At 41.8% G+C, this 16,809-nt stretch overlaps 1 protein-coding gene across 1 annotated transcript in view; it reads right to left on the reverse strand.

Annotated features, from left to right (window-relative positions):
* Positions 1-2,500: 2,500 nt before the first annotated feature.
* The window catches only part of TTLL8 (tubulin tyrosine ligase like 8), a 141,101-nt gene continuing 126,792 nt past the window's right edge, over positions 2,501-16,809 (reverse strand). Inside the window, exon 15 of the mRNA XM_030216801.1 lies at positions 2,501-3,180. Coding sequence (XP_030072661.1) covers positions 2,501-3,180 — 680 coding nt within the window. The remainder of the gene's footprint in view (positions 3,181-16,809) is intronic.

Genomic DNA, 16,809 nt, shown 5'->3' on the forward strand with positions numbered 1-16,809 from the left:
TGACTAGTACCAGTATGTGATGGTAGATTTTATTGATTGGCCACCAGGCCTCTGACAAACTGGACTAAGATGACCAAGAGGGGCATAATCGAAAGGGATGCCCAAGTTTTCCTGGGGACGTCCTCGCAGGACAGCCCCGTGAAGGGGGGGAAACCCTTATTATCGAAACAATATGGGCGTCCATCTTTCGTTTCGATATTACGATCGGGGATGCCCAAATCTTGAAATTTAGGTCGACCTTAGAGATGGTCGTCCCTATACTTGGTCGTTTCTGATTTTTGGCGATAATGGAAACCGGGGACGCCCATCTCAGAAACGACCAAATCCAAGCCATTTGGTTGTGGGAGGAGCCAGCATTCGTAGTGCACTGGTCCCCCTGACATGCCAGGACACCAACCGAGCACCCTAGGGGACACTGCAGTGGACTTCACAAATTGCTCCCAAGTGCATAGCTCCCTTACTTTGTGTGCTGAGCCCCCCCCCCCCAAATCCCCTCAAAACCCACTCCCCATAACTGTACACCACTACCATAGCCCTTACGGGTGAAGGGGGGCACCTAGATGTAGGTACAATGGGTTTGTGGTGGGTTTTGAAGGGCTCACATTTATCACCACAAGTGTAACAGGTAGGGGGGATGGGCCTGGGTCTGCCTGCCTAAAGTGCACTGTACCCACTAAAACTGCTCCAGGGCCCTGCATACTGCTGCAAGGGACCCGAGTATGACATTTGAGGCTGGCACAAAATATTTTTAAAGTTGTTTTTTGAGGGTGGGAGAGGGTTAGTGACCATTGGGGGAGTAAGGGGAGGTCATCCCCGATTCCCTCCGGTGGTCATCTGGTCAGTTCGGGCACCTTTTTGAGGCTTGGTCGTAAGAAAAAAAGGACCAAGGTAAGTTAGCTAAGTGCTCATCAGGGACTCCCTTCTTTTTTCAATTATGGGTCGAGAACGCCCATGTGTTAGGCACACCCAAGTCCTGCCTTCGCTACGCCTCCGACACGCTCCCGTGAACTTTGGTCGTCTCCGCGACAGAAAGCAGTTGGGGACGCCCAAAATCGGCTTTCGATTATGCCAATTTGGGCAACCCTGGGAGAAGGACGTCCATCTCCCGATTTGTGTCGAAAGATGGGCGCCCTTCTCTTTCGAATATAAGCCTGATAGTCATTTCAAACAGACCACTTAATGATTTCAAGACTTTTATTCACAACAGACCTAAACCAATAACCAAAGGTGAAAGGCTCTACTACTAAGTGGCAAACCCATGATCACGGTCAAGACACAGAGATCGACTAATTGAAGCTAAGTTTATTAGTTAAAGTATCATACTAAGTCCTCCATTAAGAGCATTATTATTTGTAGTTAACACGACTGTATACGGAGGTTTTTGCCGATGATGAGCAAGTCCAACTCCTCGAAGACAACCCCGATAGTCTAGTAACTTCTCGAGGCTTTTCCTCCTTTAACAAAGTCTGTTTACAATTTCTTTAGAGAATCCTTGATTTCTAATGTGCATTTAGACAAATTAGGGATCCTATCCACATAATTATTTTTTATTTTTTAGTTCAAACCCATGAGTTAGCCAGTTATCAGTATTACGGAAGCAATTCTATAAACTGGTGCCTATAATTTCACACCACCATTAGTTAGGGACATAAATGCGCTAAGCGCCATTTTATACAGGTGTGGTGAAATGGTTTGGCATGTAAGGGCTGGAGGCGTGCCTATGGGCAGAGCATGGGCAGTGAGCCAATTGACATGCTTACCTTACAGAATCTTAAGGTAACGGCTGCACTAACACACCAACAGTTACATCATGTCTACTGCTGGTGTAACTGATAATGTGTTAAATTTTTGGCACACCAATGGTGGCTTGTGCTAATATTCTATAACAGAATCCTGGGGCAAAGGTCCCATTTTAGAATTGGTGCACAGCATGCACCACTGGAGCACTAAAATTGGCACGCAACTTTATAGAATTATCTCCTAAATGGGGAGTATTTTAAGTTTGGTCAAAGCACGTAATGCATGCATATATTCTTCAGTCACTTGCAGCCTGTATCTGTTTTCCAAAGCACCAGTAACAAACTAGTAGGGTAGCTACTAATGGTGGTGGTCCACACTCTGAGTCCTTGAGAGCCACCAACGAGTCAGGTTTTCAGGATATCCCTAATGAATATGAATAAGAGACATTTGCAGTGGCGGTAATACACATGCAAATCTCTCTTATGCATATTCATTAGTGATATCCTGAACACCTGACCTGTAGGCAGCCTTCAAGGACTGGGAGTGAAGACCACAGACTAAAGGGGTGACTTTTCCAGTGTAGTAATAAAGAACAAGAGTTCTTAATAAGAGGGCTCCTCTATATACCTAGATGATATAACTGCCTTCCACTCACTTGTACATCATTAGGAAATCTACAAAGGAATGAATACATAAATATTTTAACCACTTAAGTATTTCTAAATATAACAGAATGATATAAATGACCTAAACAGTTATATTAAAATGTGCGCCTGTTTATTTTTGCAGGAGGAGTGCTCTGATTATTTGAAGGGTCTTGGTGACCTCTTTGCCTGCGTCTTAAACCCACTCTTATTCCAGGAGCACCTATGTTTAATATTGAAGTCTCTTTAGATTTGTAGGAAGTGTAAAGGGCACGGAATGTTTCAGCGCCAATGGCTCCAGAGGAAGGTGATTTTTGATAGCGCCTTCTCTCTAATAACCTGACAATATTTTCTGAGGGAATATGCTTTTGATCATCAGCACGGTGCAATTCCTGCTTGTAGCGTGACATGATTGCTACGAAAAGCTCAGTATTATCAACACATCTCTTTTCAGGTCTTCCTAATATGAGATTTTCTGGACTCTTCACCCTTTCTTTACCACGCATAATCTCCATCTCATTCCCTAGGACATCAGAGGGCTGCTGCTCTGGCTGATAAGTTGTACTGTTGTAAGTGGTCTCCATAAAAACTGTATTTGGAACAGCCTTCTCGACAGATATACATGCATTCTGAGGAAACATCCTGGACTTCTCATAGTTGGTGCCAGTCTTTCTGTTTGACATAAGCTCCACACGAGGCAGATGAGCTGAGCTGGAAGTCAACTGTATTGTGTCTGATAAATATACCTCCACCTGTTCAATATCTGCGAGTTCAACATCCTCACTGATTTTTGGATCTGTGGAAAGGATTAGTTCTTATTATAGACAATCTTGGGGTGGCAGTAATTGGTTTAATTATAGCTATATGAAAAAAGTATTCAAAATGTAATATTTATAATAGCAATTCATTTTTTTTGTTTTACTATAAGTAGTCTGAAATTGCAAAACAAACAAACAGAACCCTGAGGCAAAAATCAAAAAGCCAAGGATACAAAAGATATAAGCAAAAAAAAGTGTCAATGGTCCACAATCAATAAATGCAATTGCATACAAATTATTATATATAGATAATTTCATTAAAAAAACTTTTGTAAAAAAGAACAAATCATTAAAAAAATGTTACAAAGTTGTTTGGAAAATTTTTGCATGGTGAAAAACAATGAATTCATATGTGATCCAATTGTACTACATGTAGAAATGCTCATCTGCAAGTCCACAGGATATATATGGGCTCATTTTCTCATTTTTGAAAGAGAAAAATATTTAAAAAGTGGCACAAATCGGCATTTGGACATTTTAGTTGACAAAACATTCAAATCGTTATTTTTGAAACCTATTTTTTAAACATTTTGGTATGCAGTTTGTCGGGGACAGGATTTGGGGTGTTCCTAAGACTTGCATGTTTTTCTGCCATAATGGAACAAAACAAAAACATCCAGGGCTACAATTTAAACATTTTGATCTAGACCTGTTTTTATCACAACTAAGTCAGAAAAGGGTGTCCTAAATGACCAGATGACTACTGGAGGGATTAAGGCATGACTCTACCACCCTTATTCCCCAGTGGTCACTGACCCCCTATCATCCCCCAAAGATGTGAAAGAAACAGTAAATATCAGCCTCTATGATAGCTTCAGATGTTATAGCCATTTGGAGTTGAGGGAGTAGCCTAGTGGTTAGTGCAGTGGACTTTGATTTTGGGGAACTGGGTTTGAGTCCCACTGCAGCTCCTTGTGACTCTGGGCAAATCACTTAACCCTCCACTGACCTAGGTACAAATAAGTACCTGTATAAAACCGCTTTGAATATAGTTGCAAAAACTACAGAAAAGCAGTACATCATGTCCCATTCTCTTTCCCCTTTCCTCTTAGAGCAGCAAGCAGGCCACTGGAGTAGCCTAGTGGTTGGTGCAGTAGAAAGGGGGACCCAGGACCATATCCCACTCTACCTGTTACACTTGTGGTGGAAAGTGTTTGCCCTCCAAAACTCACCAAAAACCCACATATAAGTAACACCTACAGCCATAAGGCTATTATAGTGGTGTACAGTTGGGTATACTGGGTTTTTGGTGGGTTTTGGAGGGCTCACCATACAAGATAAGGATGCAAAGGTGACATGTACCTGGGAGCTTTTATGTGAATTCCACTGCTGTGCTCCCTAGGGTGCCCCACAGCTCTGCTGGGATGTCTGTGTGGCCAGTCTATTAAGAATCCTGTCTCCTCCTATATCCCAATAGCTTGATTTTGAGTGGTTTTCATTTGGATGTTTGTTTTCAAAAATGGTCCAATAAGATAAACGCACTGAGTATTGCAATGTCTAGAAAAAGGCCATTTTCAAAATAAAAAGATAAACTTTTTCAGTTTGAAAAATTGTTATATTTGCCACTTGAATGCTAGACGTTTTGAACAAAATATCCAAAGTCAGATTTAAACGTCATATCTAAAATACCCCTCATAGTAACGTTATAATCATTACACACCTAATAAAAAAACTACTCAAAATGTATGCTCAATAATAAATCCCCATGAGCCTCCAAAACATCACTGAAAAACTTTTATGCTGAACCATCAAACACTGTAAAAAAAAAAAAAAAAAGCTTTCGCAAACATATATCAAATCTAAATATTTAAAATAAATGGTACCTATCTGGATCGATTAATCCATTGATCAGATCACTGTATAAATGTAATTGCAAGAATGAAACTGTAACTTAACAGTGTAATAATCCAAAAAGTCCCCAAAACAATTGCAGTGACCTGAATTAATTAATCCATCTATCAGATAAGTATAACTATTTGTTAAACATTTGCATTTCGCATTGAATTAAATACCTGATAAAAAAAAACTCTCTCAAAAATGCATTGTATAAGTATGTTATGACTAAACTTTCTTATGTAAAAAGGTCTGCAGTGATTTTTTTTGAGGACTCATTTGTGAGTATGGTGGCAATTCTGTAAATCGGCACCTCCTTTTTGGCGCCTTGAAGCAGCATGGGGACCGCCAGTTTTATGATACTATAAGGGTGCCCTGATGCTGTTACAGAATACTAGGACAAACTGCACTGGTGTGCCATAAAGATGACACACCCATTTATGCTAAGTCAATGGCAGGCATAGGAAGGCATGCCTAGATTCATTAATCAATGTGTGCCTCTGACAGTATTCTATAAGATGGGTGCGTTGATGGGTGCCCATGTTCCTCCCACATGTACGCCCCCTTTTCCACTGCACACTGCGTCACTTACAAGCTTACAGAATAGCACTTTGGGCAAGCACATGCATAAGTGGTGCTTATTTTGTGTTTACATGTGTCATATATGCCTTATATAGAATTGCCCAGTATGGACTAGATTTAGTATATGGCACCCAAATTTGAGTGCTGAAAAGTCCACACGGACTGCTATTCTATAAATGGCGTTCCGAGTTGTGTGCTGTTTATAGAATAGTGTTTAGAGATGATTTCCACCCCAAACTTTGGGTGCGAGGATTTATACCAACTGAACCTGGTATAAATCCTGGCACGTAAAAGATCCTCGGTATTCAGTAATACTGCATAAATCTTTAGTGAACACCCATAACCTGCCCATAGCCACACCCCCTTTTGAGTTGCGCACCATAAGATTTGTGTGGATTTTCTAGAAGAGTGCTCAGAAAGATGCACATGCAAATCCAAATTGTTGCCAATTAACACCAATAATTGATTGCTAGCACCCAATTATTGGCGCAAATTGTATTAGCCTTTTTAGTTGCACATGCATCTCAGAATAGCACGCAATTTTGCACCATAAATTTGCACACTATTAATAGACGTGGGGGGGGGGGGTGTATGTTTAGAATGGTATTTTTCAGGTATGTAATGATTAAAAATTGATCATTTATCCTGCCTACCTACAGTTGAGCATTTCTATATGTGGTAGATTTGAATAGTATATCAATACACTTTCTTCAGCACTTAGAAAATGTTTTATAACTTTGTTATTTTTTTGCAGAAAGAAATCTTTTCTTGAAATTGTTTATAAAGAACATTTCTGTATAATGGACATATGGAAGACAATTTCATCAGAAGCCACTTAACTTATGTGCACATCTGCACAAATTAATGCCTAACCTCTAAAACACTCCAGCCACATAATTTGTGTGCCAGACTTTAGGCCTGCTGTAAATGCTGGTGACCAAGTTAGGCGCACTGTGGCAGTATTCTGTAATGACGTGCACAACGTTTTGGAATGCCCCTGACACGCCCCTTTTTGAGCCACACGTTAGTAGAGTTAGGCACCATGCCTTATGGAATAGTGCACAGCTAGATGTGCACGCAAATTTTTAACAGGTGCCAATTAATTTCAATAATTGGTTGTTGGCCATTTAGGTACTGTACAAGCGTTTACACGCATATATACTGGTTAAGCTAGTATTCTATAAAGAAAAACAGGTGCCCACTTTCCCTTATAGAATAAGCTCTTACACCATTAATCCTGTTATAGAAATGCCTTAGATTAATTAAATCTAATTAACATATTAACGTTTTTCTTCCAGTTTGAGCATAATTGTCAAAGCAATTCCTGCACATAAAATGGTGGCTTATCTATAGAAATGGCTTGCTATAAACTGAAATATCATCCAAAAGTGGTTGGTGATGGTGGACCTAGAGGTGTTAATTCTGCTTGAGTAAGTCAGTTCTACTGCTTGGCTAATGAAAGATTTTTTGAAACGTGTTATGAAATTGCCTAGATTTCATCTGCACATTTTGTCTTTGAAAATGGGGGCAACTTGTCTTCTTGGGGTACAGATTACCCTGCCTGTATCTATATGGAATAGGCTTACTAAGGGGACAATTCTATAAATTGGCACCTTTGTTTAGACACCTCAAGGTTGTGTGCTTAGCGCCAATTCTATAATGACATCTTGATGCCAAGAATCAGTCATGGAATACTAACATAAACTGGCACTGGTGAGCCCTCTAACACCATGTTAATGACAGGCATAACTTGGCAAATCAATAAGAACAGAGTTACAATAGTCAAGCTTAGACAATACAAGAGAATGTAGGATTAATCCAGAAGGGATGTGAATGACAGGCATAACTTGGCGTGCCTAACCAGCTTATAATCAAAAGAGAAAAACGCCTATATTGCGACCCAAATCGGGAGATGGGCGTCTTTCTTCCGTGGGCGCCCAAATCGGTATAATCGAAAGCCAATTTTGGGCGTTTCCAACTGCAATCCATCGCGGAAATGGGTAAAGTTGATGGGGGCGTGTTGGAGGCGTGGTGAAGGCGGAACTGGGGCGTGGTTATCGGCCAAGGAGAGATGGGCGTCTTTAGCTGATAATCGAAAAAAAAGGCATTTTTACCACGATTTTGGGTTACTTTTTTTGGACCCTTTTTTTTCATGAACAGGTCCCAAAAAAGTGCCCCAACTGACCAGATGACCACTGGAGGGAATCGGGGATGACCTCCCCGGACTCCCCCAGTGGTCACTAACCCCCTCCCACTTTACAAACTTTTTTTCCAGCCTCTATGCCAGCCTCAAATGCCGCTCCCACCTCCATGACAGCAGAATGTGTTGTATCCTCTGACAGCCTTTCCCTGGTTCTGATGTGGCTCTTGGGTGAGTGTGACACCTTTTCTGTTATGCGCACTGCAGAGTCACATCAGCAATGCATTGTGGTGGGTGTAGGTTATTGGGCTCCGTGATTCCACTAGCTTGTGGCAAATGCTCACGATGTTGGTAGTTGGTAGGCTCTACTCCCGTGGTGCTTTTCCCCCTGCTTACTGGGTCAGAGTGTGCCCTGTTTTGTTTCCGGTAGTCCATGAGGTAGTGGCCATTTTTGTAAGCCAGTTTTAGATCCCTTTTACGTGTTAGCCACGCTACAGAACTTAGTTCTTACCTTGAATGTGGCTGAAAGAGGGCATTGTACACCATTCTGCCAGCTCTGACCTACTGCTCATCTCAGTACCAGGGAGACTCGTTGCCAGTGGGGCACAACCTCTGATCTGCAGTTAACTGTGAGTAAGCGTGCTTATTCCAATAAAGGACATTTTCAGAGAGATTAGTCTTCAGGTGTCAACTGGTGTGCCAATGTTATATAGCAGCAACAAGTCCTAGAGGCCTGCGTGTATGCAGGTCCCTGGAGCACTTTTAGTGGGTACCGCAGTGCCCTTCAGCCAGGCGGGCCCAGGCCCATCCCCCCCTACCTGTAACACTTGTGCTGGTAAATGGGAGGTCTGCAAAACCCACTGTACCCACATGTAGGTGCCCCCTTCACCCCTAAGACCTATGGTAGTGTTGTACATTTGTGGGTAGTGGGTTTTGGGAGAGGGGGGTTGGGGGCTCAGCACCCGTGGTAAGGGAGCTATGCATATGGGAGTGTTGTCTGAAGTCCACCGCACTGACCTCTAGGGTGCCCAGTTGGTGTCCTGGCATGTCAGGGGGGGCGAGTGTAGTACGAATCGTGGCCCCCCTCCCATGACCAAATGGCTTGGATTAGGACGTTTTTGAGCTGGGCGTTTGTAGTTTCCATTATCGCTAAAAAAACCAAACGCCCAGCTGAAAAACGTCCATTTTTTCAAAAATACGGTCTGTCCCGCCTCTTCACGTACCCATTTTCGGACATAGACGCCCATGGAGATAGGCGTTCGCGTTCGATTATGCCCCTCCACGTAGACCAAGCAATTTATAGTATTTATTGAACTATGCCACATAACCTTGAGACATGCCCATGGCCTGCTCATGCTCTGAAAAGTGGAACAAAGTAGGGATGGACCATAGGTTTCCAACAGGAAGAGAAGAGAGGCACTAGAAGTAAAAAGTCAATAATATTTTTTAATCAAAACCAATAAACATGGAAATATTTGCCAAGGCATAGAAGGTACAGTAGGTCAAACAGGTGTGTCTCAAAGTCCACCACTGAGAAACACAACCGAGTCAAAGGACCCAACACAGATCTGTGTTTCGGCACCACTGCCTGCCTCTGGGCTGACATAGAGGGGCTTTTTCGAAAGGGACGTCCAAGTTTTGATGAGGACGTCCTCACAAAACATCCCCATCCAGGGGCGGGGAAACCCGTATTTTCGTAACAAGATGGAAGTCCATCTTTCATTTTGATAATACAATCAGGGACACCCAAATCTTGAAATTTGGTCGTCCCTAGACTTGGTCGTTTTTGATTTTTGGAGATAATGGAAACCAAGGATGTCTATCTCAGAAACGACCAAATGCAAGCTATTTGGTCATGGGAGGAGCCAGCATTTGTACTGCACTGGCCCCCCTAACATGCCAGGACACCAACCAGGCAATCTAGGGGGTACTGCAGTGGATCTCATAAAATGCTCCCAGGAACATAGCTCCCTTACCTTGTGTGCTGAGCCCAACTCCCCCCCCCCCCCCCCCCCATACCCACAACTGTACACCATTACCATAGCCCTTACGGGTGAAGAGGGAGAACCTAGATGTGGGTACAGTGGGTTTCTGGTTGGCTTTGGAGGGCTTGCTGTTTCCTCCACAAAAGTAACAGGTGGGGGGGGGGGGGGGCTGTAATAAAAGTGAATTTTAAAGATTGTTTTTCAACTCTGCCTTGACCGACCAGTGCACTCAGGGTCTACATTTTTGATTAGAAATAATTCTGTTTAAAAATGATTGTTTAACTTTGATTGTGTGAAAATAAGTTGGAATGCAGAAGATAAGACACAGCTCTAATTAATTTGTTATGTGAAGGGAAAGATGGGGCTTGTTTTCAAGTTCAGATTGGCCATCTGGACTGGGAAACATGTGACCACATTCCCACAGAATGGCTTGTTTCTCAAGCATTCTGTAATTTTCCTTCGCTCTGAACATGAGTTCTAAGCCTAATAAAAAGGGGAGTTTCTTTCAGTGAAATTGGGAGTAACATATGAACTGCTCAGAGAACCATGTTTCCTGGTCAAATAAACTCCTGGCTTTTGCTGTGAATAGGCCCCCCCCCCCCCCCCCCCAGCTGATGATAAGAGCCTGGATGATGTAAGGACCAGTGATGATTGTTTTATTGCTTCTTTCCTGGTCTAGGAACTCTTAGCATTGCTTAGATGTAGAGACCAGTGATGTAATGATAGTTTATAGATAGGTATTGTTTCTTTTTAGTTATATATTGTATATATTTTAATCATTGTAGATTTTAGAACCTCTAATAAAGGTCTCATTTACCTAATATGAATCCAAAAGAATCCATACTAATTATTGAGTAGTCTGTGTCAGTGAAGCAGGGTGTAAATCCATAGCAGTACAGAGGGATGTGCCTGGGTCCGCCTGCCTGAAGTGCACTGCACCCACTAAAACTGCTCCAGGGACCTGCAAACTGCTGTGATGGAACTGAGTATGACATCTGAGGCTGGCAATCAATATTTTTAAAGATGTCTTTTTGAGGGTGGGAGGGGGTTAGTGACTACTGGGGGAGTAAGGGGAGGTCATCCCCTATTCTCTCTGGTGGTCATCTGGTCATTTCGGGCACCTTTTTGTGCCTTGGTCGTAAGAAAATCACGACCAGGTAAAGTCGTCCAAGTGTTCATCAAGGACGTCCTTGTTTCTTTCGATTATGGGTGAGGACGTCCTAGTGTTAGGCATGCCCAACTCCCGCCTTCGCTACGCCTCCAATACACCCCCTTGAACTTTGGACGGCCCTGCGATGGAAAGCAGTTAGGGACGTCCAAAATCAGCTTTCAATTATACAGATTTGGACGACCCTGTGAGAAGGACGCCCATCTTCCAATTTATGTCGAAAGATGGGCGTCCTTCTCTTTCGAAAATGAGCCCAACAGTCTGATGTAAACAGTATGTAGATGTAATATACAAAAGGCACCTCTGTAGTGACAGCAATAAACTGCCAAGCCTTCTAAAGCCCAATGTTAGCACTTCCTTTGTCTCAGTTGTGTTTCTCACACAGCAATTTGAGACACACTGATTTAACCTACTGTACCTTCTATGCCTTAGCAAACATTGCCACTTTTATTGGTTTTGATTACAATTTTTTATTGACTTTTTACTTCTAGTGCCTCTCTTCTCTCTCTGTTGGAAATCCATGGTCCATTCATACTTTGTTCCACTTTGCAGAGCATGAGCAGGCCATGGGCATGTCTCCAAGTTATGTGGCATAGTTCATAGAATACTATAAATTGCTTAGTCTACTTAGGCACGCCAAGTTATGCCTGTCATTCACATCCTTTCTGGATCATAGTTCCCTCTGAAATTTCCTACACTCTCTTGTGTAGTCTAAGCTTGAGTACTGTAACTCTGTTCTTATTGGTTTGCCCGTTATCAGTTACACCAGCTGCAATTGGTTCAAAACACTGCAGTGAAATGTCTTCATAATCGAAAGAAATACGATCATGTTACTCCCCACCTTATCGCAGAACACATGCTTCCCGTGGTTAATAGGATACATTTCAAGATTAATATCCTATCTCACCATATTCGTTCTTCTGGCCTACCATCCTTTTTAGCTTCTCTTTTGATTCCCTATGCCTTTACACAATCCTTTCAGTCAGCTAACCAGGGTTTATTCATAGTTCCTTCTTTTTGCCATGTCTTTTCAGATGTTTTCAGAAACTCCTGTTACAGTATGGTAGCCCCTACACTGTGGAATAACTTTCCCCAAAATCTACGTCATGAGAGGTCCCTCAACAATTTCAAATCCCAATTGAAGGCCTATTATTTCTCTTTGGCCTTCTCGTCTCCTTGATGTCTCTTTCAGGTCTCCCTTTCCCTTGAGTTGTAATCCCAGGCATGTAGGCATGACTGCTTCCACTTTCCTTTAGTTTCCTCCTTTCACCCATCATTCCTTTGTTGATATGTAATCTTTACTGTTCCCATTACCCTCTTGTTTTCTGTGCTGTTTTCTGTATGTTGATGTGTTTATTTTACTTTCCTTCCCCCATTTAGTTTACTCATTGTAAACAGCTTAGATTTCTTCTTGAAAATCTGTGGTATATCAAATAAATTGAAGCCGAACTTCACAGCAAAACATCATCTGCATACATATGAACACTAATTCCAAGATCCTGCATAATAATGGCTAGTGAACACAAAAATAATATTAAAGCATATTGGTGAAAGTGCAGAACCTTGGGGCACACCACATTGCAACAACTTTAGTCAAAAAACACAAAGCAGAAACTGGCCTATAGTTAGAGGGAGCTGAAAGAAGTAATGATGCTTTCTTCAAAATTGGTCTCACTACTGCATGTGTCCAACACACAGGCACTTTACCAGTAGATAGACACTGATTCACAGGCAAGCAGCCACAGGAGGTGATATCTGTTTAGATGGGAATGGATCCAGACTATGATAAGTGACTTTTATAACTGATATTGTTTTAGATAACAGTTAGAGAAGGTAGTTGAAAAGAATGCCAACCAGAGGTCCCTACAATGTTAGAAAAAGAGGAACTTAATATTTCTGAACCAGAAATCTCCTGATCATTATCTCTGACAGAAAAAAAATTAATTCAAGGATCTTTGAAGAAAAATAAATAGTTAAGGGGTCATTTACTAAGTGGGTCCTTATCCAGGTTTTTCCCATGCACCAAGGACATTTTAATCACAGCAATAAAAAGACCAATTTTCTATTTCTCCTATTAATAGCCATGCGCTTATGTTGCCATTAGCACATGGTCATTAAAAAATATTAGTGCGTAAGCATGTACTAACATCTATTTTGTAGGAGGTAAGGGCTCACGTGTTAATCCTGCACTAATCAGTTAGCATGTGGAGGGGCATAATCGAACGGGGCGCCCAAGTTTTCATGAGGGCGTCCTCAGAGGACGGCCCCGTGAAGGGGCGGGGAAACCCGTATTATCGAAACAAGATGGGCGGCCATCTTTCGTTTCGATAATACGGATGGGGGTGCCCAAATCTCAACATTTAGGTCGACCTTAGAGATGGTCGACCTAAATGTTGAGATGGTCGTCCCTGGTTTTCAGCCATAATGGTTATCAATAGAAATCAAATAAAATAAAACATGGAAAAGAAAATAAGATGATACCTTTTTTATTGGACATAACTTAATACATTTCTTGATTAGCTTTCGAAGGTTGCCCTTCTTCGTCATTTCGGAAATAAGCAAATGTGGTAGCAGGTAGTATATATAAGAGAAACATCAAAGCATTACTTTGACAGTCTGACAGAGTGGGAGGGTGGGGGTATGCATGGGGACATCAAAGCATTTCATTGATATTCTAACAGAATGGGTGTTGGTAGGTGAGAGGAGGGTAATAAACAGAGAAATAAACAGAGAAATACAGCTTATGGTTTATAATGGGTTAGAAAACCCAGATCCTTATTAAGTCCTGTTTGTTGTGTGTCAAAATATTCAATCATTCTTATTTCAAAGGTCTTACGTTCCTGTATTGTTTTAAAATTACCTTTCAGTATTCTTACTATGAAATCACTGGTGCAGTGTTCTGGTCTTGTGAAATGTTGGCCCACAGGGGTGGGGGCTTGACTGGCACCGGCTATTTTCATGTGATGTCTGTGCAGATTGAATCTTGTCTTAAGCATCTGGCCTGTTTCTCCAATACAGCATCCTTCGTTACATTGTTTACACTGAATGATATATACCACATTGGAAGATGAGCATGTAAAATAGTCCTTTATGTTGAATATTTTTCCTTTGTAAATGACTGTGGGGTCTTGTGAAATGTTTTGGCATAGTTTGCAGCTGGCTGTGTTACACGGAAACGTGCCCTTTTCTTTTTCCGTCTGTGTTGGAAGTTTACTTCTGATCAGCTTGTGTTTTAAATTTGGTGGCTGTCGGAAGGCCAGCACTGGTGGGGATGGGAATATCTCTTTCAGTAATTCATCTTCATGGAGTAGTGGCTGTAGTTCTCTTATGATTTTCCTCAGTTTTTCCAGCTCTGGGTTGTATGTCACTACAAGGGGAATTCTGCCTGTGGCTTTTTTTTCTTTGTACTGTAGCAGATTTTCCCTGGGTGTTTTGAGGGAGGAGGCAATATTCTTGGAGATTATTTTGGGGTTGTAGCCTTTCTGTTTGAAGGATGCAGTCAGGGTTTCAAGGTGTCTGTCTCTATCCTCTGGGTCCGAGCAGGTACGGTGGTATCTTGTGGCTTGGCTGTAAATAATGGATCTTTTTATATGTGAAGGGTGGAAGCTGGAGTTGTGGAGGTAGCTGCATCTGTCTGTGGGTTTCTTGTATATAGATGTTTGTATATAGCCATCACTGATTGAGACTGTGGTGTCCAAAAAATTGACTTTTTCTGGGGAGTAGTCAATTTTGAATCTGATGTAGGATGGTATGTATTGAAGGAATAGTAAAATTGTTTCAGAGTTTCTTCCCCCTCCGTCCAAATCATAAAAATGTCATCGATGTACCGGTAGTATTTTAGTAATGGAAACCGAGGACGCCCATCTCAAAAATGACCAAATCCAAGCCCTTTGGTCGTGGAAGGAGACAGAATTCGTAGTGCACTGGTCCCCCTCACATGCCAGGACACCAATCGGGCACCCACTCCCCACAACTGTACACCACTACCATAGCCCTAAGGGGTGAAGGGGGCACCTACATGTGGGTACAGTGGGTTTCTGGTGGGTTTTGACCCACTAAACCTGCTCCAGGGACCTGCATACTGTTGTCATGGAGCTGGGTATGACATTTGAGGCTGGCATAGAGGCTGGCAAAAAAAAAAAATTTAAGTTTTTTTTTATTTAGGATGGGAAGGGGTTGGTGACCACTGGGGGAGTAAGGGGAGGTCATCCCCGATACCCTCCGGTGGTCATCTGGTCAGTTCGGGCACCTTTTTGAGGCTTGATCGCAAGAAAAAATGGACCAAGTAAAGTCGGCCAAGTGCTCATCAGGGACGCCCTTCTTTTTTCCATTATCGGCCAAGGACGCCCATCTCTTAATCACGCCCAAGTCCTGCCTTTGCTACAGTGCGAACACGCCCCCGTGAACTTTGGTCGTCCCTGCAACGGTAAGCAATTGAGGACGCCCAAAATCGGCTTTCGATTATGCCGATTTGGGCGACCCTGAGCGAAGGACGACCATCTCCCGATTTGTGTCAGAAGATGGGCGCCCTTCTCTTTCGAAAATAAATCTGGTGGTAATGTAGCTGTGCTAACTGATAAGTGCAGAAACGCCCACTCTATGTCCCAGACACACCTCCCCCCCCCCCCCCCCCGTGATAAAATAAAACATATCTTCTAGTGCGCAGTTTGCGCACACAGATCAAGACATTATTGCAGGATGCCTGGGCACATTCTGTGGCAAGCCTTTTTAAGCTGCGGTAGGCACGCACTAATGCTTACTGCAGCTTAGTAAAAGGACCCTAGGTCATCCACTGAGAGTACCACCAAGGTTTGCCTACTACTATTACCAGGTGACAACTTTGAAAGAACCACAGCATTGTGAGTAACATTGGAATAGTATGTTCTCTTAGCTGATATTAATGGCTTATTATAATACTTTAGCAGATCTCTACCATGACATAATGCCGATTGTGACTTATGATTCCACCATATCCATTCTATCTCATTTGTTTCTAAATGAACTTCAACCTACTAAAAATACCATGGATTTTTCTTAAGTGTAGAACATTGTTTCATTTGCAAAGGGGCCACTTCATCCAATACTTTTCTTTTTTTTTTTAATAGAACTTTGAATTATTTTACAAGCATTTAACTTGTTACAAGAAGCTTCAGGCATGGATGTAACATAAATTTCAAATATAGATCTTAGACAAAATAAAGACTAATATTGATTCACCATGTCTACCTTAGACCACAATTACTGGGGAAGAGTCACAGAATAATTCAGGGAATCTCTTAAACATTGTTTTGAGGAAAGGCATAGCCCTAATTTCCACCATTTCTATATATTATACTGGATTTATGGCTTGACAATCTTTTTCACATTTATAAATTCTCTTAATTGAGTTGGCACAAAAAACACATATTTTATTCCTAGATATTTTACAACACACTTGACCGGTAGGCTTGCAAAAATGTTGCCCCCAAAGACCTAGTTTCCTCTCTCATTTCCAAAAATTGTTTCCTTCTCTCCTGAGTAGTTTTGGTCACATCCGGAAAATTCCAAAGTTTCTGACCACAAAACTTTTGCTGAATATTTTTAAAATATAGTTTTAATACAGCTTCAAAGTCTTGCTCAAATACAAAAGATATTAAGAGAGTAGCTCTGACAGTCACCTCAGTCAATTGAGTCCTCTAATATTGAAATATCTTTCAACTCATCTTTCTCCAAATTCGAAGGAATCCCCTCTTGATTCTTCTTAGTGGGTAAATAATATATCTTGTTAATCAGCGGTATATTTTGAGATCCAATACTTTTCTTAATACCGTATTCCAGGTGGTAACTTGATTATAGACAGACATATTTCCAAAATCAGTTGGAAAAGAGGAAAATAATGATGGTATTGCTGATGAATCAA

This window comes from Microcaecilia unicolor, chromosome 10 (assembly GCF_901765095.1).
Source record: "Microcaecilia unicolor chromosome 10, aMicUni1.1, whole genome shotgun sequence".
NCBI classification, from domain to species: Eukaryota; Metazoa; Chordata; class Amphibia; order Gymnophiona; family Siphonopidae; genus Microcaecilia; species Microcaecilia unicolor.